This window comes from Seriola dumerili, unplaced genomic scaffold (genome assembly GCF_002260705.1).
Source record: "Seriola dumerili isolate Sdu_G_001 unplaced genomic scaffold, Sdu_1.0 BDQW01000002.1, whole genome shotgun sequence".
Lineage (NCBI taxonomy): Eukaryota > Metazoa > Chordata > Actinopteri > Carangiformes > Carangidae > Seriola > Seriola dumerili.
The window spans coordinates 3,279,818-3,293,666 of record NW_019174257.1 but is presented as its reverse complement, the minus strand read 5'-3'; the positions used below and the strand labels follow the sequence as shown (position 1 = coordinate 3,293,666).

General features: G+C 41.3%; 1 protein-coding gene across 1 annotated transcript in view; it reads right to left on the bottom strand.

Annotated features, from left to right (window-relative positions):
• Positions 1-13,480, bottom strand: part of ankrd13c (ankyrin repeat domain 13C) — a 29,593-nt gene extending 16,113 nt beyond the window's left edge. Inside the window, exons 1-3 of the mRNA XM_022738076.1 lie at positions 12,816-13,480; positions 10,825-10,866; positions 4,095-4,199 (exon numbers count right to left, since the gene is read on the bottom strand). Coding sequence (XP_022593797.1) covers positions 4,095-4,199; positions 10,825-10,866; positions 12,816-13,200 — 532 coding nt within the window. The 5' untranslated portion in view covers positions 13,201-13,480. The remainder of the gene's footprint in view (positions 1-4,094; positions 4,200-10,824; positions 10,867-12,815) is intronic.
• Positions 13,481-13,849: the final 369 nt, after the last annotated feature.

Genomic DNA, 13,849 nt, shown 5'->3' with positions numbered 1-13,849 from the left:
GACTGCCCCACATTTTAGGACTAAGAGCAACAGTGGACATTTGGCATCATCATTAGCCTAACTAGATCCTGTGCTCCTCTATGTCCACGTGTTGAGTCAACATACACAAACATGTTGTTAGTGTTGTCTGATTGGTGGTCCCCACGAGGCAGCACAGAGGGGGCAGGCGGCTCAATGGTAAAACTAGGCCAAATGAGAGAACAGGCATGTGGAGCACACACACACACACACACACACACACACACACACACACACACACACACACACACACACACACACACACACACACACACAGATACACACAGATACACACAGATACACACAGATACACACAGATACACATACAGACACAGACACACACACACATACATACACACACGATGGCACACAGTGACACAGTCACAAGCACAAGACGAGGGGTGTCTGTGTGGCCCCGGCTGCCTAATGAGTGTGGACAAGCTCTGGATGGGGCGCCTCCTGATCCTCGCCGTCTCTCAGCAGGACAAGGAAAGGAGTACAATCTCACCATCTGCCTACAGCCGACCCAGCCAACAGAGGCCGAGAAATCAATCCCGACCACTTCAACACTAAACCAAACTGACTCTCCATGCTGGCACTAATTCACCCCAATACTGATTAGGCCACTTTCCTGGCATTAATTAGGTGAGTGATCTCAGTAACTTCACCTCCACACATTAATGAAAAGAGACAAAGTCAGGACAATTTTACATTCACACCACCACAACCTGCTACTCTTTAACAATTAGTTCCTGGATCTAACTGGACAACTGCCACTGGCTGTTCTCCAAGAATCTGAGAACAGTCAATATTGACACAGGTACGCTGTGGAGTCACTGTGTGGCAGAGGGAAGCTGTGAGGAAGGCTGCTGCAAACAGGCCTATCTGAACAAACTTGCTGTTTAAACTTGCTGAGGCACGGTCAATTAATTTTACAAGACATCCAAAAAGACTCAAAGCAGCCACTTTAAATGAACATAACACTCCACACACGGCATGAGGAGCTCTAAATGTCTGATTAAAAATTACAAGCTGCTTTTAAAAAGTCTGCATAAATGTAGTGGGGAGGAAAAAAGTTCAGTCACACTTTAGGCCAGTACAGGCACTGATGTCACCCCACACCCCAACCACAATTTGTTTTAATGTTTTCTTTTTATATCATTTTGTCAAATATGTTATTGCATTTTAAATACATTATTTCACTTTGCTATAAAACCTGCAGTATTTGACAAGAGGTCTAATACGACAGGTGAAGAGAACTGTATTTAAAATATTACAAATCTTTAAAAGAGTCAGAGTCATTTGATGGCTTTAAGGTCACAACAAGAGAATCACTTGATCTTGATGGTTTGTAAAATAGTCTGATGCCCGTACAAATTTTGAATAATTTAAGGGAAAATGACAGCAACCACGAAATGAAAAAAAAGACCACTCTATACATGACCTTAAACCATCCAAATGTTTTCTTACCAGTCCTCACTCTAACCAGCTGCTGAAATTCAAACGATCTCACACTTAACTTTTCAGCAGCAAACTCAGGTCTGTTCCTTTATTCAACAGCCAACTGCCTACACCAATACAGTCTGACACCCACATGGAAAAGCAGTTCCCCATCTAATTAACACCAACTTGACTGAGGCAGGCCTGTAGACCAGCTCCTGAAGCTGACAACGCAGCTGTGTGTGTGGAATACAAGTAAGGACAGAAATAACTCTTCCTGAACAGAACACATGACAAAATCTATTTCTGAGCCACATTTTAGCCTCTTGTTCAAACGGAAATCATAAGTGATGAAACTCAGGTGACAAATACATCACATCACAGCAAATGAAGGCTGACATCAGTGGAAATAAGTCACAAACGTTCACTAAAAATAACACAGGAACAGCACTGAGTTTTAATCACTTACAAGAAATGTATTGCGTAGTAAATTAGAATTACCACCTTACTGTTGTAATTGTCCTCCAACCAGTTAAGTTGCAGGACATATGCTCACAATCTCCCCCTTCTGTTCCTGAATAACAGCACTGAATAATAATTGATTAATAAGTATTTTTTAAGAACATTATGATGTCACAGTGAAGTTGACCTTTGACCACTTGGATATAAAATGTCATTACTTCATGATTTTATCCTAATAGACATTTGTGTTAAATTGTGCTATTATTAGTGTATGAATTCTTGAGTTATGGCCAAAAATGTGTTTTGTGAGGTCACAGTGACCTTGACCTTTGACCACCAAAATCTAATCAATTCATCCATGAGTTCAAACGAATATTTGTATCAAATAAAACAAAGTAATTTCCTCAAGGTGTTACTGAGATATTGTGTTCACTAGAAAGGGACGGATGGGGACAGACATACAGACAACCCGAAAACATAACATGTTACCCGTTGTCAACACTTTCCAGGCCAGGACATTTGCCTGACTGTAAAACAAACAAAAAAAGCTCCTAGGTCTCCACTTCCCTCACAGACTCCTGACTAACGCTGACTCAGCTCATACTGAGTAACAGGGCTCTAGGCTAAACCTAAAAAGGACTCAACATTTATTGCGCTGAATATGGAGAAAAGTTAGTTTTTTTCAGCACCCTTCTCCTTTAATGTCATCATGGCAGCCATATATGGAACACCAAATGTGAATGTTTTACAGTGTGCAGACTTTTCACAGTCAAATGCTGTAGCTCAACTGTAACAACACAGGCCCTGCCCTGCACTTTGGAGTGACATTAAAGAACAACACCCACCCTTTTCAGTGGCTTCACTCCAGCAGAAGCTAGAGTCCCTCCTGCCCCTAAAACCTGTCGGCTGACTCGTGAGATCAGCAGACTCACACTGTACCTGTCTTCCTGCAGGTTGAGTCTGTACCAGTCTAGTGAGCTCCTCGATTAACAGGTTGATTCAGTACATTACTTTTTGTTTGTTTTTAGTTTGCTGTTCTGTTACTTTTATGGTACACTCATTTTTAGCAGATTTTCGTGAAGTTCCTGGTATGTGTTTTAATAACAGCCAGAGACCAGGCACAAACTCTCTACACTCTGCTTGTGCAGAGGTACATTTACAGTGTACATGTGTACAGAGCTATGGAGAATGGTGATAGAGGCAGCAGTAAAACAGCTTTTTCAAAGAGGGAAAAAAACGAGAGCTACTGTTATTTACAGGAATAAAGAAAAAACATGGCGGAGCAAAATGGGCCCAAGAATGCAATTCTCATTTGTCATATGGTTTTCTAACCCTGTGCCTGTCATAAACCTGTATCAGCTAATGACATTTCCCACTCAGTATTTCAGTCTGGCTGTATTTCTTATTTACAGATTTCCACCACATAGAATGGAACCTCTGGCCTTCCTCTTCCCATGATCAACATATTAAGAGCTTTAAACAGATAATAGACAAAATTCACTCATCTGCTAGTGAAATACTCATTAGTTCTTTACTCAATACTTGTAAAACTACAGGACCAGCGTACAAGGGGTGTTGTCACACTGTCAATTTACACCCAATACCAATTAAAAAAACTAACATGATTGGTTTCACTTGTCAGAGATGGCCTTGTAAAAGGCAGTGGTTACGATGAATAGTGGATATATCAATTTGGAATTTAAACTAAAAAAATTTAATAAACCACAGTTTAACCCAGATTTTGGACTGTGGGCAGGAAATGGGTGAGACTAGGGCCTGAGTACAATCAGCCTAAAAGGAGAGAAAGAAACATCTAATGAATTGCCTTTCATAGAGACACAAAAGCCAGAGGGCCTTGAGGAATGTCCCCTCTCTCTGACGGACAAAGGAGGCAGGCCAGCGTCATGGCCTCACTGGGAAGCAGGAGCGTGGAAGAATGTGCAGAGCCATTCGTTGATTTGCATCTGTTGATCAGACCTTTTCTATCCTCCTTCACCATTTTTTTTCACACAGGAAAATTCAAACTGAAACCCCACTGAAGCTACATAGCTTTCAGGAAATGAGCTGGCTGACCAACATGTTGATGTGATGATCAGTATATGGCCGTGGTGGTGGGAAAGTTTCAACAGCCTGTCTCAGTGTATTACCAAGTAGTGGCAGTCACAGATACTTACTCATCTGTCGGTCTCCATAGCTAATGGCCTCTGCAAGGGGACTCCATCCCTGAGCGTTCTTCACCTTCACTGGTGCATTGTGGGCCAACAACAGGTGGGCACACTCTACAAGAGATCCAGACAGACAGGTACATAATTATTTGAATTATAATAACTTTATTTGAATGATAAGTTTTATTAATAGCATCACAATTAAGATAAACAGATGCAAAAGACCATACATGCAAAGAAAAGACCAGCAGCACAGGACATAAAAGTGTGCCTTCCAGACACGACTCCGCAGATGATCCCATAACAAGGTCGGTGTGTTTGTGCTTAAGTTTAGATTTTTCATCTCTGAGCACAGATTTGCTCAGAGATGAAGGGTTGCACACAAGCGCATTAAGATGCCTGGGATGTAACTAGTCATATTTTGTGTGCTTTAAAAAAGACTAGAAAATCTGAAAAAGATTGTTCTGCAACCAACCGGCAGCAAGTGAAGTGGTTTTTTTTTCTAACCACTGGTTAAAGTCCTGGCTGCTACTTTCTGTTCAAATAAGAGGTACTGGAGATAGATATTTTGACAGGTGTCTCAGAGACAACTCCTAGGTATTTTCTTTTAACTTAGAGCGACAAAAGACAAAGAAAAACAGAAAGAAAAAGATTTGTGGTATTTAGCAAAAAGGACCTTTACTAAAGGACAAATGCCAATGGGTGATTAAGCACTAATGATTTTCCTCATTTGTCTGTCTGATGCCCAGATGCATCCATATTGCATGCTGAATACAAAATATAAAGACATGGATGAAGGAGAACATAATTCATTTTGCTTAAAAAAAATTAAAAGACAAAAACAAAAGCAAAAAACAAAAAAAAATTGTTTTTCCAGTGAGCATGCTGCTTTTGCGCCCTGGGCACCTCGTGTTTTTAGAGACTCAGGGCATCTTGAGTTTTTCCAGGAGTATTCTGAATGCAGGCCTTCGCTTGGAAGGGATGAGAAACTAGTGGTGGCTGTTGCTCGAAACCTGGAGCTATATGACTTAACCAACCACAGTTACCATGATTTGAACAGAAAACACAATGCCTGGAGGCAAATTAGTGCAGTGCCTGGAGATTTTGGGTAAGTTGTTTTCAGCTGTTTCTCTGTGTCCAGCTTATTATTCGGGAACTGCCTCTCACCCTCAATCAGAGCCGAGCAAGTGCTCTCTGCCTGTATATTTAAATAACATGCACAGATCTGCGAGCTTACTTCAAAACAAAGTGGCACAGTTTGGCTAAAGACAGGTGATTCAGTGGTTGCCTAGCAACAATAATTTCACAAAACACTCTGCACTTTTTTCAAACTGTAGGCTTCAATAAAAAAAGGCAGTATGGTGCGCTTCGCGTTTTTCAACTTGCAAAACGCGCTCTGCCTTAGCAGCCCACATTTCCCATCCCTGCTTCTTGTCAGCATCTTAGATGTTGCTATGGTGACTTACACATGTAAGTCATACTCAGATCCCCCCATCAAACAGACAACGCCCCCCTTGACACTAACTTTAACTCCATTCCAACACTATGTCTAGGTATAATTTTGTGTTCAACTTGTCTTACACAGGGGCACAAATCAAAACTAAAAGAAAAGGCTTGGACACGTTAATTTCTCTCTGCTTGTTGGCCAATCTAATGCATTTATCACAAATTTATCTGATCACTTGGTGGTAGAATTTTAATACAGGTGTAGCGGACAGCTATAAACACGTATGACACAAACCTAAGATGTTTCCTGTAGCATCAGTGATTTAAAAATAATCCTGGTTTTATAGAAGGACAGATTGTGTGTAGGACTGAGCTGACAGCTGACCCATTAACCAAAGAGCCATATGGGGCCTACAGTTACACAAGACTCAGCAGCCTACTTTAGTGTCTATACTGCTATAAAATAAGGAAAGATTCTCAGGAATAAAATTTCGAACTTCACAAAAAGAAATTCCCTGGTGCTGTGCAGAGTAACCCTCAGAGCTGTGCTTGTATTCCAACAACGGGAAAATAGCCAAAGAGCCTCATCCCTTTTCTAAGGCAAGATCAGCGGTAAGTGCAGCACAAAATCCCTCCACTCTCTGGGCAGCCTGTCAACAAACCACATCCAGCCAAAAATGAAGCCTGTTGTTCCGGCTCAGCTGTCAGTTTTGTTGTGACATCATTCATTACACTGTTGGCATCTGTACAGCTCTGTCTCAGCACTGGGCAGGAACAGTCACAGCCCTGTGAGCAGAAAACTTCCCAAATGCAAAGCAGAGGCTAACTGTTAACAGTCTACTGCTGAGTGGAATCGTAGGGCTGACCAGCCTTTTCAATGACATATAGCATAGAAGCTCCCTATATAACTGGTTATTGCTGCCATGTTCAGACTTGTTTCTCTGCTAAACACCACCATGAACGCCATCGCAAAACCTGGCATCCAGGACAAGAAGGTCACATCATCTAAAATACCACATCACCTCTCTGATCTACATACTCGCCATGTTTTATTAATAAGAGAGAGGCCAGGGTCTCATACATTCTTTATGACAGAGAGGAATACATTTTGAAATTCTTCCAAATTAAACATATTATCCACACAACAAAGAGGAGTGTGACTGTCCCCAGGGTGTAGGTACAGAAAAATAAAAAGGCAGGTTGTAACAGCACCAAAAGCACGTAGGCTATATTCTTTACAAAAATAATTATCAGCAACACCATTGCTCTTATGTACAGCTGACTTAAAGGTGGAAGTACGGCATAGACAAATCAAAATGAACAAAGACAGGCCAGTGGGAAGTCATTGTGTTCACACCAGGGGAGCAGCTGAAGTTCAAAGACTTGGCTCACGACTAGTCTGAATTTATTTTATTATATTTCTGCCCAATTCTGCTGTAACATGATCTGCATGTTAAGTGTTGAATAATGTCGAAAGGCTGACCACTTCAGAAAGATTGACTAATACTGACCATATTGGATGCTTTAATTAAATAAAGAAGCTGTGCTGGCACCAGAAAGGGTGGATATAACTGCAGAGTGCATCAAAAAGAGCTTTGCATCAGCAAACAAAAATGCAAACCCTATGTGTCTATGCATTAGTCCAATCTGTGCCTGGGCTCTGGAATGAAGCAGCTGATAACAGAAGTTAATGTGTAGAAAACACAGGCAGACAAGTGCACAAGCGCTGGCTTTCTGACATAAGGCCCGTATTCCCTCGGGCCTTTGACCTATATATCACCCTGCTAAATGCAATGATTGTGTAATAATAATGGCAACATTTAGCAGATATACATTACATAACCATGATGAAAACAGTCATACCATGTGTCCTGAGCCACAGACCTGTTAGCTTCCGGTCTGCGCTTTGAGGATGAACTGTATATCATCTGCGACACCACTAAAACTACAGTTTTATGTGCACGTTCTATTTCATGTATTTTTCTACAAATCAATTAATTTATCCTATGTTTACTACATGATTATCGCAAAGTGCAACACAGGCTGTAACCTATGTGATGATGTCTCCACATGGGTTTTGGTGGGCCAGTCCAAGCCAGAAGTCCCACACCAATTTCCATTCCCTCTCCTTCTGTGATATACTGCATGTTACTTGACTTTGGCCTTGGCAGACACCTGTGCTCTACTGAGCACATTTTCTATTTTTTATGTTTTTGCCATATTAACATTAAGGAAATGTCTGACAAGCTGAATGTCATTCCCTCCCTTATTATCATGCAGAATTTTGTAGACAAAGGAGATGATAATGTAGTACATGCTTTAAATTCCTTTGATATGTCAATGCAGTGTTCAAAGCAGACCAGATGGTATACAGTAAATGACAGAAAGTTCATTACAAACATTAGGGACTTGGCTTGGACTTGACTTGGATTTACTGGCTAACATTACCCAATCTAGACTGATCAGTTATCAATCCTACAAGTGAGATGTAAATTTTGCCAAAGAAAAGATCCCCCACTTGGAATCTACATCTACAGTTTAAGTGTAATGTCACATGTATAATACAGTTTTTATGTGTTAGTGTTTTCCTTGTAAGATGCTAGGAAGAAATAATCAAACAATTGTGGGTCAGTCCTTTAAATCAAATCAAAAAGAGCTACCTGGATACATTAGCAATTAGCTTATAACTCATTAGCCATGGTTTGCTGTCCAATTCGATCCGACATGCAGTTGTAAAGTATTGATATAAGGAAGTCTCCCTGTGGGTTTCTGGGCTGATTGCATGTGCAGCAGCTGTGCAGGGATCCTGCTCAAGTCACATACAACTCTGTGAATGAGGCAGAGCATGGTGGAGAAATTAAGTGCTCATCTAATGCTACACTATGTGCATTGGCTACACATGGGACACTTGTCAAGATGGTCTGTGGGTTGTTAAAACCCCCACCATCACCGCCCATTCTGATCCAGGCTGAGTACGTCTATAAAATTGCTTTTTCGCTCATGTCCTCACCATCGATCCCACACTCAGCGACCAAATCAAACAGGAGTTGAAGAATCACATTGTCACCGTCTCTGAGGCAAACAGAAAACTCTTAAACATCACTTGTGTTGGCTTTGCAAATTGACCCAAACCCTTGAAATGTTTTTCTCTGGACAAAACTAATGCTAATGTATATAATGAGACTCTAACCTTCTCTCTCAATTTAATAGGGCTTTTTTTGTTAGTGATGACCTGATAAAATGTTCTCATTTGCCATTTCAGAGGAAGGCTAACCTGGCCAGACTGCCACACTGGCTCCACTTGGTTGTTATCTTGTATCTCTGAAACCAATTTGAAATATCTCATAATTTTCTCCTTGTGACCATGGCCAACAGATATCAAAACCATTAGACAAATGGAAAGGCTTCAGGAAAAAAGTCTTAATCTCACGCCTCTGAGTGTGAAATACTTACAGAAAATGCATTCATGCCCTATTAACAAAAGTTTGTCAGATGGTGTCTTCGAAATTTTTAACAAATGGAAAAATCCAATATTTATTAAACAATATTTCTCAAACAATCAGTCGATCGACAGAGAATGAAGTGGCAACTTTTCAGATTATTGGTTAATCATTTCTCAAATTTTTTAACCAAAAATTCTTTGGTCCCAGCAACATTTACTGCATTTCCCAGTTTTATATAATGTCAACTGTATATGTTTGGGTTTCAGAGTGTTAGTCAGACCAAACAACATCTGCCTATGAAAAATTGTACAGGTTATTTTCACTATCTGCTGACAATTTATTTACCAAAGGATTCACTGAGAAAGTATTTGGCTACCAGCTGGTCATTAGCTGCATCCGTATATATTTCCACAATAGACTTCTGGCAGATAAAAAGCAACACAGGTAGCATTGACACATTTTTTTGACTTAGGACAATCTAGGTGTAGGTGTGGATAAAGAGTTATGCTTTGGTGATGTTTTTTGGAGAAAAGAACATGTGCACTCTGCTGTGCAGATGTTTCTTTCTGGTCAAATGTTAATTTAGCCTTGCACCTGTAGTTAGAGCAACGCTCCTTTCTCAGTAATTCATTGCTATGAACGGCAGAAGTACAAATATGGATGAATTATGCTGTTTTTAGCTGTTAGTGACAGAAATTATTTCTCTTCTTCTTCTACATGGGATTTTTCACATGTGCCACTGTTAAAGCTTAAAATTAAAAGGGACTACAAGCAAGAATCAGCGTTATTACTGGTCTGGTAAATAATAAACGCACACACAAACCCATACACAAAGACAGCCTTGTCCTTTCCATCCCAACAAGGCAGCCACACCCAGACTATGATCTCATGCTGAAGCCTTCAGTCTGTCTGGCCTGAGCATCCCTGGAGGACAGGGCAGCAGCACAGGCAAGAGATAGGCAACCTCATTAGCACAATCAATTCGTCCCATCCGCCACTATTCTTCGACACTCCTCTGTCTGAATTGCCAGTAGGCAGTGGCAGGGCCTTTACTGTGGCGACAGGAATTGAACTTTGGGAATTTGAAATCAATTGAAACCCATGCTCCAGTGACAGACACTAAACAAATGGGACCGTGCAGTAAGTGCGACCCTATGCTTGAACTGTTCACTGAGAGCCTGCTGAAAAAAAGGGGGAATTCATTTTTCAATAGCATGTCCTGAGGTCTCCATGTGAAATTAAATGTTAGCATCGACTCACAAAAGGAAGAGTACATTAATGTTTTACGCACATGCTTTCAGTCCAACCAATGCAACTCAGCTGAAAACAAAATCATTTTATGATTTTTAGAAAGCCTAGATGCATGACATAGTCATCATATACTTCAAACTACACAGAGCTCTGCATGATGTGTCAAAACCTGCATAATTTGGCCCCTTCTCTTTTTCACACCTTATTCAAACTAAGAACTAAGTAACCTATTCAACACGTGAGATGCCAGCAGAAATATTGACTGATTAAATATGCTCTAATATTCTTTGTGAATGTATTAAATAGAAGAAAAGAAGGAAATTGTTTTCTTGCTCAATCCCGTTTTTGTTCAGGCAAAAATCCATAAACACAGCCTCTTTACTCATGCATGAGCCTCTTGCCTTCTGGGATTTGCGTAGTGATCTGTGACAAATGTCTGGTGGTGCTTAGCTTAGCCGGACAAACACATACACAAAGACACACACACGCATACAGAAAAACAGAAAAACAAAAGACATACAGCACAGCAGAGAGATTCATTTAGAAGGCCACAGAGACAAAAATAAACCACATGAAGGGGATCTTTAATCATTTCTCACCTTTGTGCCCCATCATGACAGCGAGATGCAGCGGTGTGTTTCCTGAAGAAGAGAAAAAAAACTGTATTTGTCAACTGTCTTTGATAAAGCTCAGTAAGAGACATGTGACAGGCACTTTGCCACTTGGACTGTCACATTTAAGGTGCATTACATGCTTAAATTGCAAGGCATAATCCACTAAATTCCAAATGATATAGTAAGTGTATGCCTATTGTGTGTTCTCCTACCATGACAAGCAATATTACAGTCCATCAACCTGCTGTGCCCCCAAAATGAGCTGCATTTAACAGGCAGGGACATGGCTTGTTACAAGACACAAAGTAAACACTGAATGGTATGGGTTGCACACTAGAAATGCATTCAGGAAAAATAACATTTGGAATAGGTGTGGAGAAGCATTTTTCCTCCCATGATGTGAAATGTGCCTCATAAGCATTGGAGAATCCCTCAAGAGGAAGCCAAATTGCCCGGTCAGCTCCTTCAGGCTCCTCTTCCAGGGGAAGAGTGGTGGGCAGGCATCCAGAGTAAAGAGGGCCTGCGTTGTAGAAGCCCTGATGTGGGTCAAAATACAAGCTAGGGATAAGCTTTAAGTCCCGCTGGATATTGTGATAAACTGTACAGATAGGGCAGTGGAACAACACAGGCACAAAGATGTTGGTAGGTCTGTGGTGTAGGAGCAACCCCTCCTGTTCAAGTATCCTTGAGCAAGACACTTATTATTTACCCTTACTGTATCTACCAAAGTGTTACTGATGACGAATATGTGAGATTAATCAGTAATAATAATTGTTAGTTGCAGCTGCATTATAACTCAAAACATCATCTTTATGGTCTGATTCAGATACGAGTACAGTAAGTGATGTTTTTATGATGTGGGAGAATCAGTAACCACCCACATCAGTGCTTTTATAACCATTAATTTTACATTATGTTTGCCATATATGTGGCAGATGGTGGGCCAAAAAAAAAGATTTTCTTTATTCGCATATTACTGGCTGTTACTGGAAATGGGAACAACCAAATGAATTGCAGCAACATTGTGTGTCAGTTTAACTTCAGCTTGAATGCAATAACAGCTGAACTAATGTGTGAGTAAACGCATAAACGGCTGCCACTGAGCCACACCAATCCACAACAAGGCGGTCAAACCTGCTGAAAAATACAGGTTCAAGTTGAACAACAACACCGGAGGCAATTGTCTGACAACTTTGTTGCATGACACCATGTCAGAGCTTTCATTTGAAGAGAGACCAGATTCCAATGCTGACAATGAGCACAAGTATGGGCAATTTTTTTGTCTTGGCCTGTGAACCAGAACAAAACCATCTTGCTGTTTCAACATTTATGGGAGGGTTTCTCTGGAAATAGTTGTGTTATCTGAGCAGACTTTGCCCTCCTGAAGAAGCGCTATCAGCCAGGAACTCCCAAAGTTTTGCAAAGGAACTCTTAATACATCAACTATAAGCTTTGGTCCAACTGATGACAAGATGACTTATCTTTCAGCAACAACGATTAGTCGATTAATTGATCAACAGGAAAATAATCAGCAACTGTTTTAATGACTCTTGGGGGTCTTTTCTTAAGAAAATATGACATAAATATTGACCAAACAATTAATAGATTAATTGAGAAAATTACAGACAGGTTAGTCAATCATAAAAAACAATCATTAGTTGCATTCCTGGTTCTGATAAGCAGGAATTTCACTGCTATTGGTGGGAAGATGCACTGAGGCTTCTGATGCAAACAATCAAGTTGACTTAAGGAACCTGGGTGTGATTTAGTTGCAAGGTAGAGGTGTCAAACTATTCATCCTTGAGTTCAGCTATCCAGGCCTTGGCAGGGAAAAGCCTCGCCTACTTTCAGTGCTGATGGAGAATGATGGCCTATTAGCTAAAACTGAGCTTCACTGCACCTTGAAATTTGATGGCTCGCGATAGGCTTTTTGGCTCCTGCCTTCGGGGCCAGTGTGATAAGCAGCTGGTACTCACCGTGGATGTCCTTCTGGGCGATATTCTGCGTCCGTATGAGCGAAGACAGGCGTCGGACATCTCCTTTAAACACACATTCGTGCACCGGAAAGTCCTGTCCGGTTCGGATAATGGGGTTCTTGTTGTTGTCATCGATAACATCCGATGTTGACAGTGTGTTGGTGTTAGCATTAATCTGCGACTGCTGGTTCTGCTGTTGCTGCTGTTGTGTGGACGACGACTTGACTAACTTGTGATTGCTGAAGATTTTACTCGCTCTGCTCTTGTTGTTCGACTTGGAGGCGGTGAAGGTCCCAGTCGCAGCCTCCTCGTCCGGCTCCAGTAAATCCTCGTCCTTGCTCGGCCTGTGGTCCTTGCGCAGGGAGCGGATCTTCTCTCCGGTCATTTTCTAAACAGTTGGCGCTAACGGAGCAGAGGGTGTCGTCGCGGACGATGACCCTCCGGGCCAACTGATGCGATTCGCCAGTTGGAATTCTTCACACAAACACCGAAAATTGCACAACATGAAAACACTTAATTCTAACACTGGATAGGCAGAAACAAAAACGAACAGGCAGCAGCTCCCACTTAGCACCGGCTGATAATGAAAACAAACAGTCCGCTCTCCTCCTGCCTCTCAAAACTGTCGCTGGTTGCTGCACAACGTAGTTGACTAGTACGGAAGATTCGGCGGATGTCTTCCGCCTCGTAGTATCGCGAGGGTTCGGGGGAGGTTACTAACGGGCACTAGCTGATAACGCTTCTTCTCTGGGTGGGTAGGTGGGTGGGTCAACGTTACATCCCAAGGGACTCAGTAGTAGAAAGTAAAGTCTGTTTTTCTCTTAGCTCAACCCAGTATGTCCGCCTGCTCCCGAGCATTGGGATCTGCTCTATAGCGTGGGCAGGGATCACCAATATCAATACAGATATCAATACTTTTAATATTAAGAGCAGCATTTGTACTATAACGTCAGGGAGAGAAATGTCATGATGCATGAGGTGAATGCATTATTAATATATTAATATATATGCAAAATATAGTTTGATTAACAGCA